Source organism: Hippocampus comes, unplaced genomic scaffold (assembly GCF_001891065.2).
Source record: "Hippocampus comes isolate QL1 unplaced genomic scaffold, H_comes_QL1_v1.1 scaffold72, whole genome shotgun sequence".
Taxonomy (NCBI): domain Eukaryota; kingdom Metazoa; phylum Chordata; class Actinopteri; order Syngnathiformes; family Syngnathidae; genus Hippocampus; species Hippocampus comes.
Genome location: NW_017806030.1, coordinates 1025698 through 1044303, shown reverse-complemented (window position 1 = coordinate 1044303; position 18606 = coordinate 1025698). Strand labels below are relative to the sequence as shown.

Here is an 18606-nt window from a genome sequence, read left to right as displayed (position 1 = left end):
AAAACAAAAAAAAAAAACAAGCGGGGGAAATCATTTGAATGGCACATGTAGCCATTTGTCACCATGTATGAAACCACCAAAGTCCCACACACAGACGCCCACCTGGTCCACGATGGTTTTTCTCCATCCAGATGTAACAGTTGCTCTGGGCCACGCCTGTCTGGGAGTCCAGGAAGGGGAGACGCATGGAGCGCTCAGCACACAGACGGGCATTGTAGCTGCGACAGTGTTCAATGGCCTCCTTATAGAACTCTTCCCCAAGACTGGACCACACCAAAGAAAAAAGGGAGGAAAGAAAAGGGTCGCTCTAAACGGAGGGACACATCAAGCAGCAACAGAGCTAAAATACATTTAGGCAGGCTAGTGTCGCTCACTTTCAGCCTGTGTGTCCAAATTTGTGGAAGATCAAAACTACGGCCAAAGAGTTAGAGAATAGAGAATCCCTGCCTTTTCCGAAACCATATTTTGCCTTTGTCGATTTCAATTTAAATAACACAACTTCACTGGCTGCTGTAGATGTACTCTGCTGGGGAAGCGTTCAAATCACAAACACTTCAACGGTTCAAGAATTTCCTCATTGTTGCTCTGGTTAACACGTACACCCATTGAAAATGTCCCCCATTTTCACGCAATTATCGGAGTCGTATTTTGGAATTTACCGTCTCCGAAATAATCTTTACGATGGTTTGATTTTAAATGATCTCAATTGTTGAGGCAAGCTGTGGAGTTGCACGGTCCCATTAAAGTGCGGCTGATGAAGTAGCAAAGACTTCTCGACAGTAAAAATTCACGCAAATGTCACTATGAAAAACACGATTGCACTGTTATGTTTCCATTTAGGGATTTAGTCTGATTAACATTCAGTGCCACGTTGCTCTCTCTCTTACCTGTTCTTGATGACTGCACCTCCAGATTGCCTGTGGGGGGGAGAGAAGAAGAAGCCCAACAGATGCAGTGTGAGTTATTTTTCCTCTCGACCCATTTTCCCTTTCTCCATCCCACTGTTGGTTTGACTTTTCACTCCTTCCCCCCCACTGCCTTGCGCCTTCGGCTTATTTCTGCTCTATAGGTAAATCTTTATTTACTTTTACACTCTCTCGACATGATTTATTTTGCGTGCACACCTCCCTCTTTGTCTTTCTAAAGTTAATCACTTTTCTCTTGTGTCTTCCTGCTGAGCACAAGCGCCAAGGTCACTCCGGCTCTGCACACACCAGAAACATGACACACATGCCAAGCCAAAGCCTTGGTAACCAACTGTAACTCCCTAAAATCAAATGTAATGAACTTATGCTCTAAAATGAATACACACGTCACAAGACACGTCATTAGGTACACCCGGCCAGTCTAACAAAAGCAACATGCGAATGTACTCGTGTGAACGCAAAGGGTTGCTTGGTTTATTGGTTATGCAAAGAATGAAAACTGTTTGGTGGTCCCACCATCTTATATTAATTTATGATTTTTTTTTCTAAGCCTGTTTTATGCTGATTCATATTGTCTTTTAATGACAAGATGTTATGTGGTACTATGGGAGTTAACTGGCTGTTCGGAGGACAAGAAACGCGTGTGTTTGTACAATTGGCAAAATACACATAATTACCGAAGCTAGAAATTACAGATTGGAGAAAGCCAAGCAGTCTTTATTAGCAGACAAAAGAAACAACCCAACTTGCAATTTGCATTATTTTGAAAGTCTTTTTCCTTCTCTTTCAGAAATAAGTAGCATGGGAAGTAGCTGTTTATAGCAGGGGCTTATGTGTGGTGTGTTTGGTTTTGGAATGCCAAATTATGACAGACTTGTGGCATTTTCCAAGTTAAAACATATGGGTCACAGTTCTGAGGTGCGGCTTTTGAATCTCAGTTTTGGTAGTCCTGTATAGATTTTGAATGAGTTTTCATCAGTGTGCCAATCTACTAAAATAGGGCCTGATAGCTCCGATGTAAAAAAAATAAATAAAGAATAAAAAATTATTCAACATTTGGTAAATACAAAAAAAGGTATTTGTGGTTAACTGTTTGGAGAAGACGCATTTTTCTGAGAACGGAAAATAGGGAGCTAGGGACACAGCCCTTGTAAAAATTCTTTGAAAATGAGGACAGATTCAACGGTCAGACACAGCAGAGCAGATGCTGACATGGTGTGGGTAGTATCTTTAAAACCTACTGAAGTAATCCTGTAACCTCTCTGGCCAACACTGGACATGTGACATTTAAAGGATGTGATCCGGGCAACAATATGTGGGGCAAACCATGCCCACGTTTGTTAATATGTCACTATAAATGAACTGTTGTCAGTCTGTTGACGAGAATATATCTTTACACAGCTGCTCTTGCTTGTGCGTACAGTATGAAGCATTTGAGCATTTCACAGCAGCGTAGGACACTTTCCAGAGCTCGCTTTGCCAGTGATGGTCCCATGGAGCAATTTCATGTAAATATGAAGAATGGCGTATCACTAATGGTGTAGTGCAGGGGTGTCAAAGTCGTTTTTGTCGCGGGCCACATTGTCGTTCCGGTTTCCCTTGGAGGGCAGTTCTGAATTTTGGGAATAACTAGTTTTACAATCAGAAGTCAAGAATAGTGACTGTTGTTCTGGATTGCACGTGACAATTTTAAATTTTGATTCAGACTTTAGCAAGCATCATGGAACTTGACATGATTTATTTGCTTTCGCGGGCCACATAAAATGGTGTGGCGGGCCAGATCTGGCCCCCGGGCCTTGACTTTGACACCTGTGCTGTAGTGGTACAGTCGCTTGACTTGTGAGCGGGCAGCATGGGATCGGTTCCCACTCAGTGACGGTGTGGGTGTGGATGTGAACGGTTGTTTTTGCTCTATAAGGTCTCTGGGACTGACTGGCCAGTTCAGGGTGTAGTCTGCCTTCCGCCTGTAGGTACTGTCGATTCTCCAGCCCCCCCCCCCCACCCCACAACCTTCTTCAGGATCAGCGGTGTTGAAAATGGATGGATGGATAAATGAAGAACGGCACATGATAGAGGCCTGTTCAAACAAAATGATGAATTTAAGCCAAAATACTGAAGGGAAATGATCCCCGTAGAAGCATATCTAACTGTTATGAGTAAATCACAATCATCAGTGACATTTTTGTAGTATTTGCTTCCAAAAGAAAAAAACAACATGAATAGAAGACTTGGCATTTAAAGCTTCACTGCTGACCAAAGTGAAATAGGGAGGGAGAGCGACTGATTGGGGGAGGTTGGGAGGGAGGAACACATTCAAAATGTAAAACAGTCCACCAAAGAGCTCCCCATCCACCAGCTCTTCCATCACATTTGCCCGTGTTGTCCATACAGCTATTGAAATAAGTTCCATGATCATACTGTAAGTTGACAGCCGGAGAAAATAGCTTCCATCAATTTAGGTGCGCCCAGTTCTATAATATGGAGATAGGGAAGCTGCATGACTGTTTGCGGGATTGAAAACAAGACGAGCCAAGCAAACGGGAGCTAGGAGAAAAATGCCTGAAAAGAAGCTGGTTTGATTAAAACAGGAAAGAAAGAGGAAAGGAGAAGTAGAATATAGATAGGGAAGGGCAAAGGAGATGGAGAAAAGTGACAGATGACGGACAGACAGAAAGGATGGGAGCACGATGACCTGTGAAATGCTCCTTTTTTGGCAAGGACATTGCTCATAGAAACAGATTTTTCATCTTTAATCGTTAACAAAGCTTGCAGATGGCATAATAGGGTCCATGAAATCCATCATTCAGATGTGAATGGTTCACCGGCGGAGCAGCACAGAACAGTCTTTGAGGAGCGGTTTAAATTAAAAAAATAAAAATAAATAAATACTGTAACTACATTTTGCTTTCCGATAATCACTTTAAATGTTGTTGTTGTTTTTTTTCAGGGAAAAGAAAAAAATCTCAATAATATTTACTCGAATGTAAAGTGCATAATGCCGCTTAAGGAACACAATATTGCAATGGTGGTGCCATTCTGGGTACATGTTGATTTTTTAGTCGCATAATAATATGTACGGAGCAGCCCTTCACGTGAACAAGAGCACGTGCATGTAGTGTTTCTTCTTAAGCCAACGTTTGTCCAACCTCTTTAAACTGTAAATACTGCATGGCCATTATGGCCATTTGAGTGTGTGGCAAAGTTTGTGCAATATCTGCTGCAATGTCTTGGCTGGTGCACCAACACTACAAAGCATATAGGCGAGTCATGACTATGACAGAAGTGGTATCATGTCATTTATATGAGTCAGCAAAATTATTTTAAAGCTGTTATTTTAGGCCCAATTCATCGTTGCATTAATCTCTTGGATGTTTTATTGAGTTTGTGGTTTTGTTACAGAGTACATTTTGCTGTCACTGCTTTCCGCACCTGTGCTCAGCGAAACAGTTTATATTCACAGCAGCACTGCTATGGTCCAGCTGATCACGCAGGGTGCTGAGCGCACACAATACAGAGAGACTCATCCAGAGACGGAACTAATCATCACACATTTAAGGAATAAATGCCACAACGGCATTCATTCATTTAAACAAACAACACTCAAATGTCTTTTAGCTGTATTTTCATGTCTTCAAATTCAATTTTCAGGGTTAATTTGGCTAACTGTTTTCCCGAAACTCTTAAGTGCGATTAGAAATAGATTCAGCCTTGCAGTAATTAACTGGCATTTTGCCCCATGTACACCAAAACGAAGCTGCGATGAACAAAAATGTCCAGATGCACTGAAAAACACTTTAGATTTTTTTTGGTTGCAAATGATTAAAATATGTTAAACTCACACATATAATTTGTTTATCTTTGAGGAAAACACAGGAAAATTACATAGGTTTGCCACATTTAATCATCTGCGACCGATGTACCGGTACATGTTCGAATTGAGTAAATCCAAAGGATCTTTCTTCAGCGCAGACGTGACATAAACAACAAATACTCAACCCTTCACTATGCAAGGACGCAAACAACACAAAGGACACCTGTCACGTGCTGTATACTGTAAACGTTGAACATACACATCATGTGCCTGACGAGCCCAATATTCTATAATCATCTTTTGGTTACAGTATATTGCTCCTCTCGTGTTGCTCATTGTCAAATACACGTCATAATATGATACAGTGGGATGCCAACTCCACTAATAACAGTGAAATTATTAAAATAACTCTTTCAGTGTCAATCACAATCAAGCATTAGTATCTATGTGAAAAAAAAAACAGGTATTGGAATACATTATGTTGTGCAGGTGGCCAGTGAGTGTATACTTTTTGAAAATGCATATAAAATATCTCGGACAGACAGAATTAGTCACTCCACCAGGCCACCCAGAGGACGCTTTTGTTCACTTTAAGGGTGAACTGTCATATCCTGTCCTGCAGAAGCAGTCTGCTTCAGCCCAGTCCAACGTTTCATCTTCCCTTTCTCCCTGTGACACACTGCCAACTGTATTTCCTGGTGACAGCAATTAACACTCATTAGAATGCAATAGAGGAACACAGAGCTCCCCCTAGCGGTGGAAACCAATCATTAGATTTTGTTGTGATTTGTGAAATGAGAAAATGAGTGTTGTTGGACTATGCGATGTACAGTAGAAGACTTCATAAAAACAGCAGATAGGAAGTTTTTAGCAGGTTGATCACATTCTGGTCGAGAGCTGAGTATATTGGCGCATGTAAGTGCAAGTTTTTTTTTGGAAGCCTTCACAGCACTTCTGCCCATAAGGCCCGGTCGGCACACCTGGTCCACACACCTGTTTCACCCACTGCTGTCCACCTGTGCACTTACTCGCACCCGCATGCACAAAAGGTCCACTCATATTGGCATTTCCTGGCCTAAGCAGCTTTGTTTAAATGCAGTACTAGTGTGTGTGTGCACAGTCAAGAAGTAATATCAGGCGGCCTTCTGTAGTGTTCATCCCCTCCCCCAACTCAGCCCTTCCATGGCTGAACTCAACAGATTAAACTATGCAATATCACCAGTACCAATCCGCCACCACCCCTCCTCCCCACCACCCTCAATTCAATTTCTTTCCCACTGTCCTCCACTTTCTCACTCGCTGAAATCACCGGTCTTTCTCTTTCTCTCTCGCTCTCTCTCTCTTGCTCTCTCTTTTCCTTGCCCATTAATATATACAACTCTTGCAGTATGTGAGATGAGCTTCTGGTTTTAGTGCAGCATATGGGGGGGCATACAAAGACGACATACAATGTTTTGGGAGCGTGCATCTATATGTATGTTTGAGCAGATTTTCACCAGGCCACAGATTTAACATGACAGTGTTGTGTATAAGGATGTCTATTATGTCAGGTGTGTAGCTCACGCTTGCGGGTGTGATGATTTTATTGCTCAACGAAACCAAAAAAGGTCCTTTCCTTTATATGTGGCCAGTTGCGTGCGCCTCTTTTTCATGTCCACACGTGCATGAACAGTCACATTGCTGAGTGTAACTGTCTAGCCCTGTGAATGCATGCATATCTGGTCTTTGTGTGTGGGTGTATACAGCACACGGCTATAGCTGCAGCGTGTATTCGCGGCAGTGCATCAGGGTAAGGCAATCTGCCTCTGAGCAGCTCCTTCAGGTGAGATTTATTGCCACTGCATTTGGCCTCTGATAATGGCGATGGACTCCTTACCCCCGTATCTGGCCCTGTGTGCGCATGTGAGTGTACGGGTTGGTGATTTCTTAGTTTAACCCCCTCGCAGCCTCTGAAAACACGTCACCGACACTAGGAACTCCTCCCCTGTCTGCATCCCTGTTCAGGAGCTGCAGAGAGAAGCAGTGTTGGTGTTGACTCCACCCTTGAGAACTCTTGATTGCAAGGTGCACTGGACCCACACCAACATTGGGACTCATGAAATGACTGGATGGGATTCTCTTCTTCTGCAACCACGCCACTTCAGCTCGGACGATCAATTTGAACTACAAATTCCTGGAGCTGACTGACTGTCAGTTAGGTAGCACTGGAGAAATAGGTCATAGAGCTAAAAATACTTATCTATGTCTCTCTCTTTCTCTCTAGCCCTCTTTCACAACCTTTCTCAATCCTGTCTTCCAAAAAAAAAAAAAAAAAGTGAAGCAGAAATAAAATCCAAATAAAGAGGAGATGAAAGGAATAACTTGAGAAAAGAAATACCCTTAAAAAACATCAGACCTTAGGCTTGCTTGCTCCCTTATGAATAAAGAAGTAGGAGCGGGAGGGAGTGTGTGTGTGTGTGTGTGTGTGTGTGTGTGTGTGTGTGTGTGTGTGTGTGTGCGCGCACGCACACGCGTGCGTATACAGATGAGCATGTTAAGGAATGACGGGGGAGATTGAAAGGGAAAATGAAGACGTAGGAATGGATGCTCATGCTGTGGTCCAGCCATCACACAGGCCTGTTTGCAGACCGAGGTTTATTACATGGAACTCATTATTCACTCAGCTCAGCCAAGCAGGCATGGTAAAAAAATAAATAAATCATCGAGCCTCCCCAGAACTGCTGGCGATACCACAGAACGCTCACCCATGAGGCCACACAAGGGATTAAAGGTGCAAGATCTTTCATTCAAATTTATGAAAAAAATTGGTGAATAAGACCACCAGTATTTTGGCTTGGGCAGTAAAAAGAATTCTCAAATGATTTCATTTGAACGAAAAGAGGAAAAGTCCGAGTTGAGAATTCCAACAGAAGTCCACCATAGAGAAACTAGGCTCAAAAGGAGAGCCTCGAATATTTGTGTGGAAAAACATGACTAAAAATTCCTTCAGTACTAGACTGAACATGAAAAAGAAGTTTGATGGGGTTTGGAGGGTGAAAAAACAATGTGACAAAAGGAGAGCAACACTCAGGAAATTTGGATTTGTCATTATAAAAAAAAAAAAATGGGATGAGAAGGAGTGATGGATGGAGAAAATGATGAAGGAGGAGGGCGTTAATGTGGAAGCGGGTCAGCAGGGGTGATGGCATGAGAGAGAGAGAGAGAGAGAGAGAGAGAGAGAGAGAGAGAGAGAGAGAGAGAGAGAGAGAGATTATCTCTAATCCAAGAGAGAGAAAGTGAAGGGAATTTTTGGAAAGTCCCCAGTCGATTGGAAGAGTCGCTGTTCCTCTGTTGATTTGTCTTCACACACAAATGTAGCCTACATTATACTTGAACACCCACACACCCACACACACACACACACACACATGTGACACAGTGCACACCAACTGGCGATGTTTTCCAAATGGTTTTACACCAACTGAATTAATTAGCAAATTTGAGGGCATTTCGGGACAAATCCAAGCCTGCTACAGAACAGACCTAGAAACCAAGAAAGGTGTCAAATAGATAGAGATCAGTCTTTTACCCAAGTAGACTAACTTTCTGATTGAACTTTTCCTTGTTTTATTCTATCCAGCCTTGCCCTCGCATCATGATCATCAGCAGCATCATGTCATATTCCATGTCTATCAGACCATTAAATCCACTTGACATCATTGTCACCAAGTGACCATATCAGAGAGGAGGGTGAAAGAAATCCTCGCTTTTCTAAAACATCTCTAGTTAGATAGGTTTGGTTATTATTTTGGGGAGAACACGCACAGATTTTGAGGAAAACAATGACAGGCTATCGGCGGACTACACTACAGGCTTCCTGCTGCATGTCAAGTGCTCTTTAAAAGCAGCCCATACAGGAGAGTCATTCATGGATGCCTGAATCACGCAGACATATCCCATGCCAAATGGCACAACCTTTGCAAACGTGGAGAGCAAATCAACTTTAGTTAGAGTTAAAAGGGGAATACCGGAGCCATTGTGTGCTCGACTGTTACCTCTCTGAAAGCAAAGCAACCCCTCGACATATTGATGCTCATCCGCCACCTTTTTGGCCGGATGCCTAAGCGGGTAGCAGGCGTCTGCATTCCGCTGCAGCCAGTCACAGCAGAACAAAAAAACACGGCATTGTCCCAAAAAAAAAAAAAAAAAATGCAGCCTCAAAGGAACTTTAATCTCCTGGAGCACGCCATGGTGGAATTAAACGCGCGCCAAATTGCAATATAAAAGCAGGACGTGGAGTTGCAATTAGGCTCCGATTGCTGACTTAATTACAATAAAATGAAACACCCCGGCCAATATTCTGCCAGTGCCCAAATACCGGGCACTCAAGGTAACGTAGCAGCCTGAAGCCGTGGTGCTGTAAAGCTTCAGGCTTCCTACCTGTTTCCTCTCTCCGTCCACACAGGTAGTGTCAAGCTATCTAAACTGTCTGCCTTTCTCCAGCCTGCCTCTGACCGTGATCTTGGCTGGCCACACAGGGAAGGGACATACCGGGTCACTCACATCCAGCCCCGGCATTCCTGCATGCTCTTGCACTCATGCACGCAGCTCCTGGCTCGGGGAAAATGATCACACCGCTTACACCGAAACGCACAAACCAACCCGTGGCGCAGACACAACGCGGAGAGGCAACTTTTCTGCATTTTTATTGTCTTTTGTCGATTTGCGCTGCGTGCGCGGCATGCACGGAGGTGTCGGCGGTGGTTCTGAGGGAGCAATGGTAAATTCAATCACACTGACAACGTTGAATAACGGGATCAATGCGAATGCGCTGTACTTACGATTTGAGGTGGTTCTGTACCGCTGTGGCCATTTTGGTGTAGTATGATAGAATGCAACGCTGCGGCGCCCGGTATTGTACATGTAATGTAGCAGCTATTTCAATTTCATTCATTCTCTGGGGCTGCGGCTGGAACCGGCAGCCAATAGGAGACCGGAGCGCATGAGACAGCAGAGGGGAAGTGTAGTTTTTTACGCATGTCAACATAAAACATGTCCAGGAGCGATGCACTACAAGTACCAGAGTAGGTAGCGAGTCCGGGGATGCCACGGTCCCGCCTTGGATCTGAAAGGGCAAAACCACCTATCCGGAGCCGAATTATTGACCACATGCAGTTAATACCGAGGTGGCTGACATGACTGTGTCACTCTTGTACATTGATGCCTTTCTGTGGATCCTTACATTTACAAAGTTGCGATAAAAGTTCATGATAATTGATAGATTATCGATCAATTTAAATAAATACATAAATAAATAGATAGATAAAGGCTATCGGTGTGCATGTATTACATGTTTCTGCCAAAATGAAGCTGCATTGTGTCCACATGACATTATTCTGATGGTTCTGCAACGACCAGCTTTAATTATTCATTAATCAGGAGCAATGAGGGGAAGGCTATAATTGATTATTTTTGATGTTCATGATAGGCTGGGACTTCCTCTTGCTCGCCGGACCCAATTTCATGTTCCAATTTTTTCTCACCTCAGGGTTGAATTTCTCAAAACTACATGTTCAACTTTCACACCATTGTGTCACTTGTGGGCGACACGGTGGACAACTGGTTAGAACGTCCGCCTGACAGTGCAGAAGTGCAGAGTTGGATTCCAGCCCCGTCCTTGAAGTGTGGAGTTTGCATGTTCTCCCCATGCCTGTGTGAGTTCTCTCTGGGTACTCTGGGTTCCTCTCACATTCCAAAAACATGCACCGTAGGTTAATTGTTTACTCTAAATTGTCCCTATAAGTGTGATTGTGAGTGGAGATGGGTGTTCATCTAAGTGTGCCCTGCGATTGCCTGTCAACCACTTCAGGATGATCTCCCACCTCCTGCCCGAAAACAGCTGGGATAGACTTAAGCATTCATGTTTTTGGAATGTGGGAGTAAACCGGAGTACACAGAGAAAACCCACGCAAGCCCGGGGAGAACATACAAACTCCACACAGGAAGGCCGGAGCCGGGATCGAACCCTCGACCTCTGCACTGTGAAGTCGACGCGCACTGGACCACCGGGCCGCCCACTGCACAAACGTCTAATTTTATAAAGCATCGTTGTAACGCTGCCTTTCAGCCACTCGGTGGCGCACACGGACCAGCGAGTGACACAACGTCATTCGCTGCGTCCACATTGGCCCCTCCTCTTTCAGCTCAGCGTACACGCGCTGTTGTTTTGATTGACACCAATAGTCGGGGCTTCAACTTTTGTTTTCCTCTCGAACGTCCTGAAAATACATGAACTCAATGAGCAACGATGTCTGAAGCGCTCATGACATCGACGGATGAAATATCACTGTGTCCAATGCGATCAGAGGAGCGTCCCGACGTTGTACGGAGCTTCCTGTTGGTGGATGACCAGGAAAACCTGCAGGTGAAGTTAGCTAACTATCGCTAACAATTAGCTGCTCGGCTAAGAAACGAAACCCAAAACAACTGCTGGCGCGTTTGTTAATTCCATTCCTTTTAAGATTATTGCAGCTCTCATGTTACCGTTTGTGATAGTCACTTTGTCAAGCTTAAATCAATGTAGACTATGTTGTGATTATGACGGTTCGTGGAAAGTCCCTATTATAACGACTTTGTTTGACAGAATAGAAACACGTGAGTCATCGAGCCAGCCCTTCTGACCCCCGTTTAGGCATCATTCTATTTAGGACAACGATTACACGAATCAAAATGATAGATTAAAGTTACAAAAGGGTTTAAATCTGGAAATTGATTTGGCCAATCTAAATATTTTCCTTTCTTGCCATAAATGAACTCTTGTTGTTTTTTTATCAGCGTGTTTGGAGCAATTTCAACATTTTTCTTGAAGTTAGCAGACAGGCTGTCTGTCCATGTGACTGTCATCTTGCATCTCTTTTTTCAATGAAGGTTAATGAGGAGCAAAAATGTTCTTTTATCTTCCATTGACTGTTGTCATGTTTGTTACAATGCTAATTACACGTTTTTCTATGCAGGTTATGCCCGAATCCTAAACTGAATATAGAAAATAATGGGTATTTATTAGCTAGAGGACACGTCCTTTCGCTATTCATTTGTGTGTAACTTTGTATATACTCTGTTCTTTTACGTATGTACTGTATGGTATTGGTATGTATGTATTGGTATGAAATGACTTGTGCTCTGCCTTCCTGGCCAGACCACCCTTGGAAAAGAGACATCGGTTTCAATGGGTTTTATTTTCTGGTTAATCAATAATTGACTGATGGAAGATGTGTGTCAAATATAGACGTAAATACGTAACTGGAAATAAAAGCTAAAGTGTTAGTCCTTGTTCCATATTGGTCATTACATGTTAAACCCAAAGTGGTTAAATTGACTACAAAAATAAGCGAGTGGGCTTCACAGTTCCAAACTCTCAGAAGAGAGTGTATATGATAGTACTGTTGAAATATAATTGCATGGAAACATTGAAACCTGTTTTCCCTCCAGGTCCACAATGAATCGGATTTTGTTGAGAGGCTCAACTGTGCCGCTGCGCGAGGTGTCAAAGTTCTCTCCATCTTTGGAAACACCGGGGACGGCAAGTCACACACCTTAAACCACGTCCTGTTCAATGGCGAGAGTGTGTTTTTTACCTCCAAGTCCTCCAGCTCCTGTACGGTGGGTGTTTGGGCCGCTTATGAGCACTCCCTCAGCCTGGTTGCCCTGGATACCGAGGGCTTGTTGGGAGCAGCTGTCAATCAAAACCAGAGAATGAGGCTTCTGCTCAAGGTAATCGTAAACAATTGATTGCTTTATGACTTTTCCCCCAAAATGTTATTTTTGTAAGTCAAATTCAGTTGACTTGTAACCAGGATTTAATGCTGATTCAAACAAGACTTCTCACAACCTATTATGACCATTTGAACAATCGAATGAGATCAAATTCAAGAGGTCCGTCAAAGATTTTGGCTTTGCAAAAATAATGATGGTCAGTTTAGTTATTCAATTTACCTCCACAAAGAGTGAAAATATTAGACTTGGCTCACAGTATAATTGCACATAATAAGGCATTGGCAAACCCTCAAAATGTCTGTCTTTTGTCAACAGTGTTTTCGGTTATTTAAATGAATCATCAGTTTTTGTTGTAATTCCTTGTGTTGTCCTTTGCCTTACATTGTAATTGATTAGTAGCGAAGTTCTTTATCTCCACTCTTCCAGGTCCTGGCAGTGTCAGATATAGTCATCTATCGAACGCGAGCCGAGCGTCTACACAATGACATGTTCCAGTTTCTGAGCAATGCGTCAGGGGCCTATCTGAAACACTTCACCCCCGAGCTTAGGGCCCTGTCAAGCCGCTGCGGTCTGGACGTGCCCCTGACATGTCTTGGACCTGCTGTCATTGTCTTTCAAGAGACGACACACACACAGCTGCTGGGCCATGGTAAATGTAACTCAACTCATTATGTATGTAATGCTGCTTTTCCATTAGCCCCAAACAGCCACACAGTGCACCACTCCGCTTGGCCCGGCACAATACCCCATTACAACAGCGAGAGGCGGAATGGGGGTGGGATCAACCGAATTGTGCAAGCATGCACACATGCAGCATGTGGGCTTGTGCCGCAACGTCACTGTTTTTGCACCAATTCAAAATATGAATTACAGTTGCATAATGTGGCAGTGTCACAAAGTACATCCCATCCAATGCGAAGAAGCTTTCACATTTAGACAAAAATCTATTTCTGGTTTCAAGAGATAAATACAGTGTTTGTTCTCATGTGTGATTAAGATTCAAAGGTGCCTGGCCATGCCGACATGCAACTCCAGAGGAGGTTTCATGACCTGGGCTTGGGGACTGATGCCTTCAGTTCGGTACAGTACATCGGCACCCAAACCATCACGCCTCCCACCGACTACAGTGAACTACTGGATGCTCTCAGACAGCAAGTGCAAAACACTCACACGCGTTCGCCCCGCCACCCCGGAATCGTGTTTCGCGCATTCGAAGTAAGCAGTGCATATTGGTGTAATAATACACATTCATTAGACACAAACAGTCCTGGTGGTTTGCCTGTAATAGCAACAATGTTTTGTTATTCTGTGCGTGCGTGCGTGTGTGTGTGTGTTTACTCAGGCCCTCAGTGAACGGTTCTGTGGTGACCTACCAGATGACAAGCTGAATCTGTACACCTTCTTCCCAGACGAGTACTTCACCTGCTCTGCTGTTTGCCTGAGTTGCAAGTAAGGCAGTTATGAAACCATTTCAACACTCTCCCTCTCGTACAGGAGTTAAACCGAGTCATGAAGGCATACAGTAGATAGAACAACTCCACACACGCCGTTTAAGTGCCAGGCTTTTAAGAGAATCAAGAGGACAAGAAAAATCATTTCAAAAGGTTTCCCTATTAAAGTTGACCTGTACAACTCAATCTGGAAAGAGGAGCAATAAAAATAAACAACTGAGATAATGTAGTTGCCACACTATCCACACCCTCCTTTGACCGGGGATGTCGACATGTTCAGCATTAGAGGTAGCCCAGGCTAGTGCAGCGCTCCTTCAGGTCACTACCACCTACCCTCAGACGCTTGCCCAAATGGACCGATACTAATATCTAAGACAGTGGTCACTGGTCACCAAGCTGGGCGTAATTTTTTTTTTTTTTTTTGGCGCCACAGACCGGTTCAAACAAGCGGATGCTTTCAGCAGACCGGCAGTCGTTCGAAGGTGGCTGTTATGTGCATGGACAAAAGATGATAAGATTGATTGTTGCTTTGGTGTGGGGCCTGCATATCGAGTTAGTAGCAGCTAAACTGTTTTTTTTTTGGGGGGGGTGGCAAGAATGGTATTAGACCAAATTCGTTTCGTGGTGTCTGTCACCATCGTAAAAAGTTTGTATTTACTTGCAAATTTTCCAAATAGCATATGTGTTTCGTGGTGTCTCTTACCATCGTAAAAAGTTTATATTTACTTGCAAATTTTCCAAATAGCATATTAACATTTTTGAATAGATGGCCTAAAGGTGTATAGGCAAGTTGGCCATTGTTAAATATTACTCCAACCCCAAAGCCCAAATTCATGAGCGACGGCTGCGCCATATCTTATGTCTTAGGTCTTACCTCCTTATTAGAATCTTAATAATCTTTAATCAATCAGTGACAATGTTTGAACAAATATAATGTTATTCAAGTGGTCCTTGCACTAGCTTATGGAAGAAAAGTTTTCTTGCAAAACTTAGAAGTGTTGGTCTGAGCCATGTGATGTTTTTTTGTGTGGGCTCCAGTATTCGCTGCAAAAATGGAATGAACCATTTGCGAGATAGGGTCCCTCACATGGCAGATGGACTCTGCCAGTATGCACACCAGTACAACAACAAAGTCCTTATCTGCAAGGTATGATAAACCCTTGACATCAGTATGATCCGCCGATGAACTGAACAGAACATTGCGTGCATTATCTGAAATGCTACGGATTTGAATCCGTTTCATGTCACCCACCAGAGGTGCTATGAAGGTGGCAGAGAGGTGACCGTCGCGCCTAAAACCTCGGCGTCCTCTGACAACCCCTGGCTGGGTCTTGCCAAGTTTGCCTGGTCGGGGTAGGTTCCTCTTTACATTTTCCTCCCTCCGCTCCTTTTGTGTTGATTGTCCACTTCCTTTTCAGCTATGTATTGGAGTGTTCCAGCTGTGGCGTCATCTACCGCAGCAGACAGCACTGGCTAGGGAACCAGGACCCAGAGAGCAGCGTGGTGCGTTCTGAAGTCAAACACGTTTGGGAGGGGGTAAGTAATCCATTGTTTCTGCATGTAATGCAAGATGAGATTTGAAAATGCTTTAAAGCCTTTTACAATTTGATTTCTGTAAAATACTGTGTGTTTGTCTCCAGTCGGACAATTTCCTCACCAACCACCAGAATGCAGCACAAAGGGTCCTGGATGGGATGAACTATATGATTCAGTCTGTGTCCGAATACAGCAGCGGCCCCACCAAAGCTGTCACTGCTTGGCTCACTGATCAAGTGGCGCCGCCCTACTGGAGACCTAACACGGAGATCAGAGTAAGTAACGCACAAACTCAAGACATAGAATAAAGGAGAAGTATTGAATTTTATGATGTGATTTATGGTTGGAGCTCCCAAATATTTTGGTATTAGGATATCCTCCTGAAAATTCCTACCGGCTTAAAAATAAAAATCGATTAATCGAATCGAATAGATATTCCTTTTCGCAGCCTAATATCAATTCTCAAAACCATAAATCTGTCCTTTTAATACATCTTTTGCTCATAATATCATGTGACCTGCCGCGCCCCGAGAGACCTTGTCACTCCGCGAGAGTATCGTATCAAAACAACATGGCGGAAACAAGCTTGAAGTCTTAACTGTTGTATTGTTCTCCCCGCTGTGCTCGTCAGGCTTGTCATGGCTGTCAAAGACCATTTGAGGAAGCGGAGCGGAAGCACCACTGTCGTTCCTGTGGCGAGGGCTTCTGCCACCTGTGTTCTAGCCACAGGATGCCAGTGCCAGAGAGGGGCTGGGGTAGCAGCCCCGTCAGGGTGTGTATGGCCTGCTATCGTCAGGGAGGACCACCTGAAGCCAACAGTCAGGGTAAGACATCGACATCCCATTGGTGACCTTTTAATTTTTTTAAGTTCAATCAAAGTTACATGAAAGGCAGTGATTGAGCCTTTGAAACACGCATACACATTTTATTCTTCTTGTATTGTTGTCCCGTCATTAATATTACTTAGTTTCTTTTTTTGCGGGGGGAGGGAGTTGACAGTGTAGACCAGGGGTTGGCAGCCTTTTACACTCAAAGGCTTCCAAAAGAAGCGGTACGCTCACAAGGTGCATTTTCCTTTTCCTCTTTTTCTCTTAGTGTGTAAAGAGGAGCCTCGCGGCCTGATCGCTCGCAGGGTGGCGGAGGTGGCTCAGTCCACCTTAGACATCGTCAGCACTGCTGTGGACTACCCGCTCTGTGAGTTTCTTCAAGTCAAGTCATAATCACATTTGAAAGGCGTATGTATTTTGTTCACAATTTAAAACAGTTACCAGGTGTCTGACATGTTTTTATTAAAAATCCGATCGAGGATTATATCGCACTCTGTTTGTCTTGATGCTGTTAGTTTGTTTGAGAGTGAAAGTAAAGTAGCACTTATGGAATGACGAGTACAGGTTTTCTTCCCATGATGACTAGGGGCAGTCCTAGGGATGGCTGCATTAGAAGCACTAAATCTTTCAAAAATAATAATAAATGTCTGTAATGCTGTGTAAATTGTAAATAAAAAAAAAGTTGGGAAGAAAATGTAAAATGAAAATGAATACAATGTTTTGCAAATTCAACCTATAAAGAAAAGCTATTTCATGTTCAAACTGTTCAACTTGAAAATGTTTTTTATGAAATGATTCACTCATTTTGAATTTGATGCCTGCAACATGTTCCAAAAAAGCTAGGACAGTAAACAAAAGACGGCAAACAACTGCGAAAGTTGAGGGATGGTAAAAGAATTACAAACTACCGGTAATTACAAACAGGCAAGTGTCATGATTGGGATAAAGCGCGCATCCCCGAAAGAGGTTCACCACTTTATGAACCCCCGATGTGGATGTTTTTTTCCCTCATGGAGGCAACACCAAGCCACCGAATTTCACTTGTCAATTACTGTACAGACCGGTGTCTATGGCACAGCTGAATGGTTCGTTCACGGACACATTTTCAGAACTAGAATGACAAAACAATCTTGATGGCTGTGAAGGGACCCTTACACAAGCTATTAAAAAGTCAATTTTCCATAATGTCCCCTTGAACAATTCTGACTCCTCTATTATTTTTTTTGTTTTAATTATTGTAGGCTTTGTGAAGGATGTGGCTCGACCAGACTACTGGATCCCCGACCAGGACATCACTCAATGCCACCAGTGCTCCAAAGTCTTCACCCCAGTCATGCCCAAGCACCACTGCAGAGCCTGTGGTCAAGGGGTGTGCGGCCCCTGCTCCGCACACATGAAGCCCGTACCGTCAAGAGGGTGGGACCACCCTGTAAGAGTGTGTGACAACTGCAACTCCAGCACCGATAGTCTCTAAAGTATGGCTCCAAGTCTCCAATCAAACTAGACGACAACCCGTGGCTCCAAAGAGGCTTGTTATCAGGGGCTGGCCGAAGACCTGTTTTTTTTTTTTTCCTCTCTTCTGCCTTCGCCAGTTGATTCCGCCTCACGTAGAGGCAAAACTGATCAGAGATCAGCGGTCGGGTTGACTGCACGTTTCAGCTCCTTTAAGTTGTCTCTCCTAAAATATCATGATGGCTTGCAGTCTCACGCCAAGGGACCTGTAGGAAAAAAAAAGCAGAGAACAAAAGAACCAGTGTGAGATTTTCAACGACTGCAATAGTGCCTTTTTTCCAAACATGGCAGTAACTTTATATGTCCTCACATTGTATCTTGCAAGGTTCCAAATCCTTGGAGGGGATTTTATTGTTTATTCGTTAGACATCTGTCTGATGTGAAGACCCTTGAAGGTTAAGTTGTTGGATGGAGGAAAACGGTTTCAGTCGCCGTTGAAGAAATATGTGACTGCGTTGTGTCCATGACATGTCTCCTTCTAATAAATGCTTGAGCTCGCCCTGTACGCCTGAGAAAGCGAGGCTGTCACAGGGATGTCAAACTCATTTTCATCCCGAGCCACATCGTAGTTATGGTTTCCTTCGGAGACCCGTTGTAAGTCTGAATGTGATCTTAAATGTATGATCGTCTCATTTTACATAAACACTTCAAATTCATGAATAGTTTTGAGATTTTATTATATTCGGGACTGGTTACAAAAACCCCACGCAGGCACGGGGAGAACATGCAAACTCCACTCTGGAAGACCGCAGCCGGAATTAAAACCTGCATCTCTGCACCGTGCCGGACGC

General features: G+C 43.7%; 2 protein-coding genes across 3 annotated transcripts in view; one reads left to right on the top strand and one right to left on the bottom strand.

Annotated features, from left to right (window-relative positions):
• The window catches only part of dpf1 (double PHD fingers 1), a 29296-nt gene extending 19606 nt beyond the window's left edge, over positions 1-9690 (bottom strand). The window contains exons 1-3 of one of the 2 annotated variants that reach the window (XM_019892802.1): positions 9558-9690; positions 888-917; positions 103-263 (exon numbers count right to left, since the gene is read on the bottom strand). In XM_019892802.1, coding sequence (XP_019748361.1) covers positions 103-263; positions 888-917; positions 9558-9670 — 304 coding nt within the window. In that variant the 5' untranslated portion in view covers positions 9671-9690. The remainder of the gene's footprint in view (positions 1-102; positions 264-887; positions 918-9557) is intronic. The other variant, XM_019892803.1, reaches the window with a different exon arrangement.
• Positions 9691-10912: 1222 nt separating this feature from the next.
• Positions 10913-18471, top strand: LOC109529409 (zinc finger FYVE domain-containing protein 1). The gene is made up of 12 exons (XM_019892801.1): positions 10913-11140; positions 12205-12486; positions 12916-13138; positions 13487-13704; positions 13832-13938; positions 14979-15087; positions 15196-15293; positions 15359-15476; positions 15581-15751; positions 16108-16300; positions 16572-16670; positions 17545-18471. Exons 1-12 carry the CDS (start codon positions 11024-11026, stop codon positions 17775-17777), a joined length of 1968 nt encoding a protein of 655 aa, XP_019748360.1. The 5' UTR covers positions 10913-11023; the 3' UTR covers positions 17778-18471.
• Positions 18472-18606: the final 135 nt, after the last annotated feature.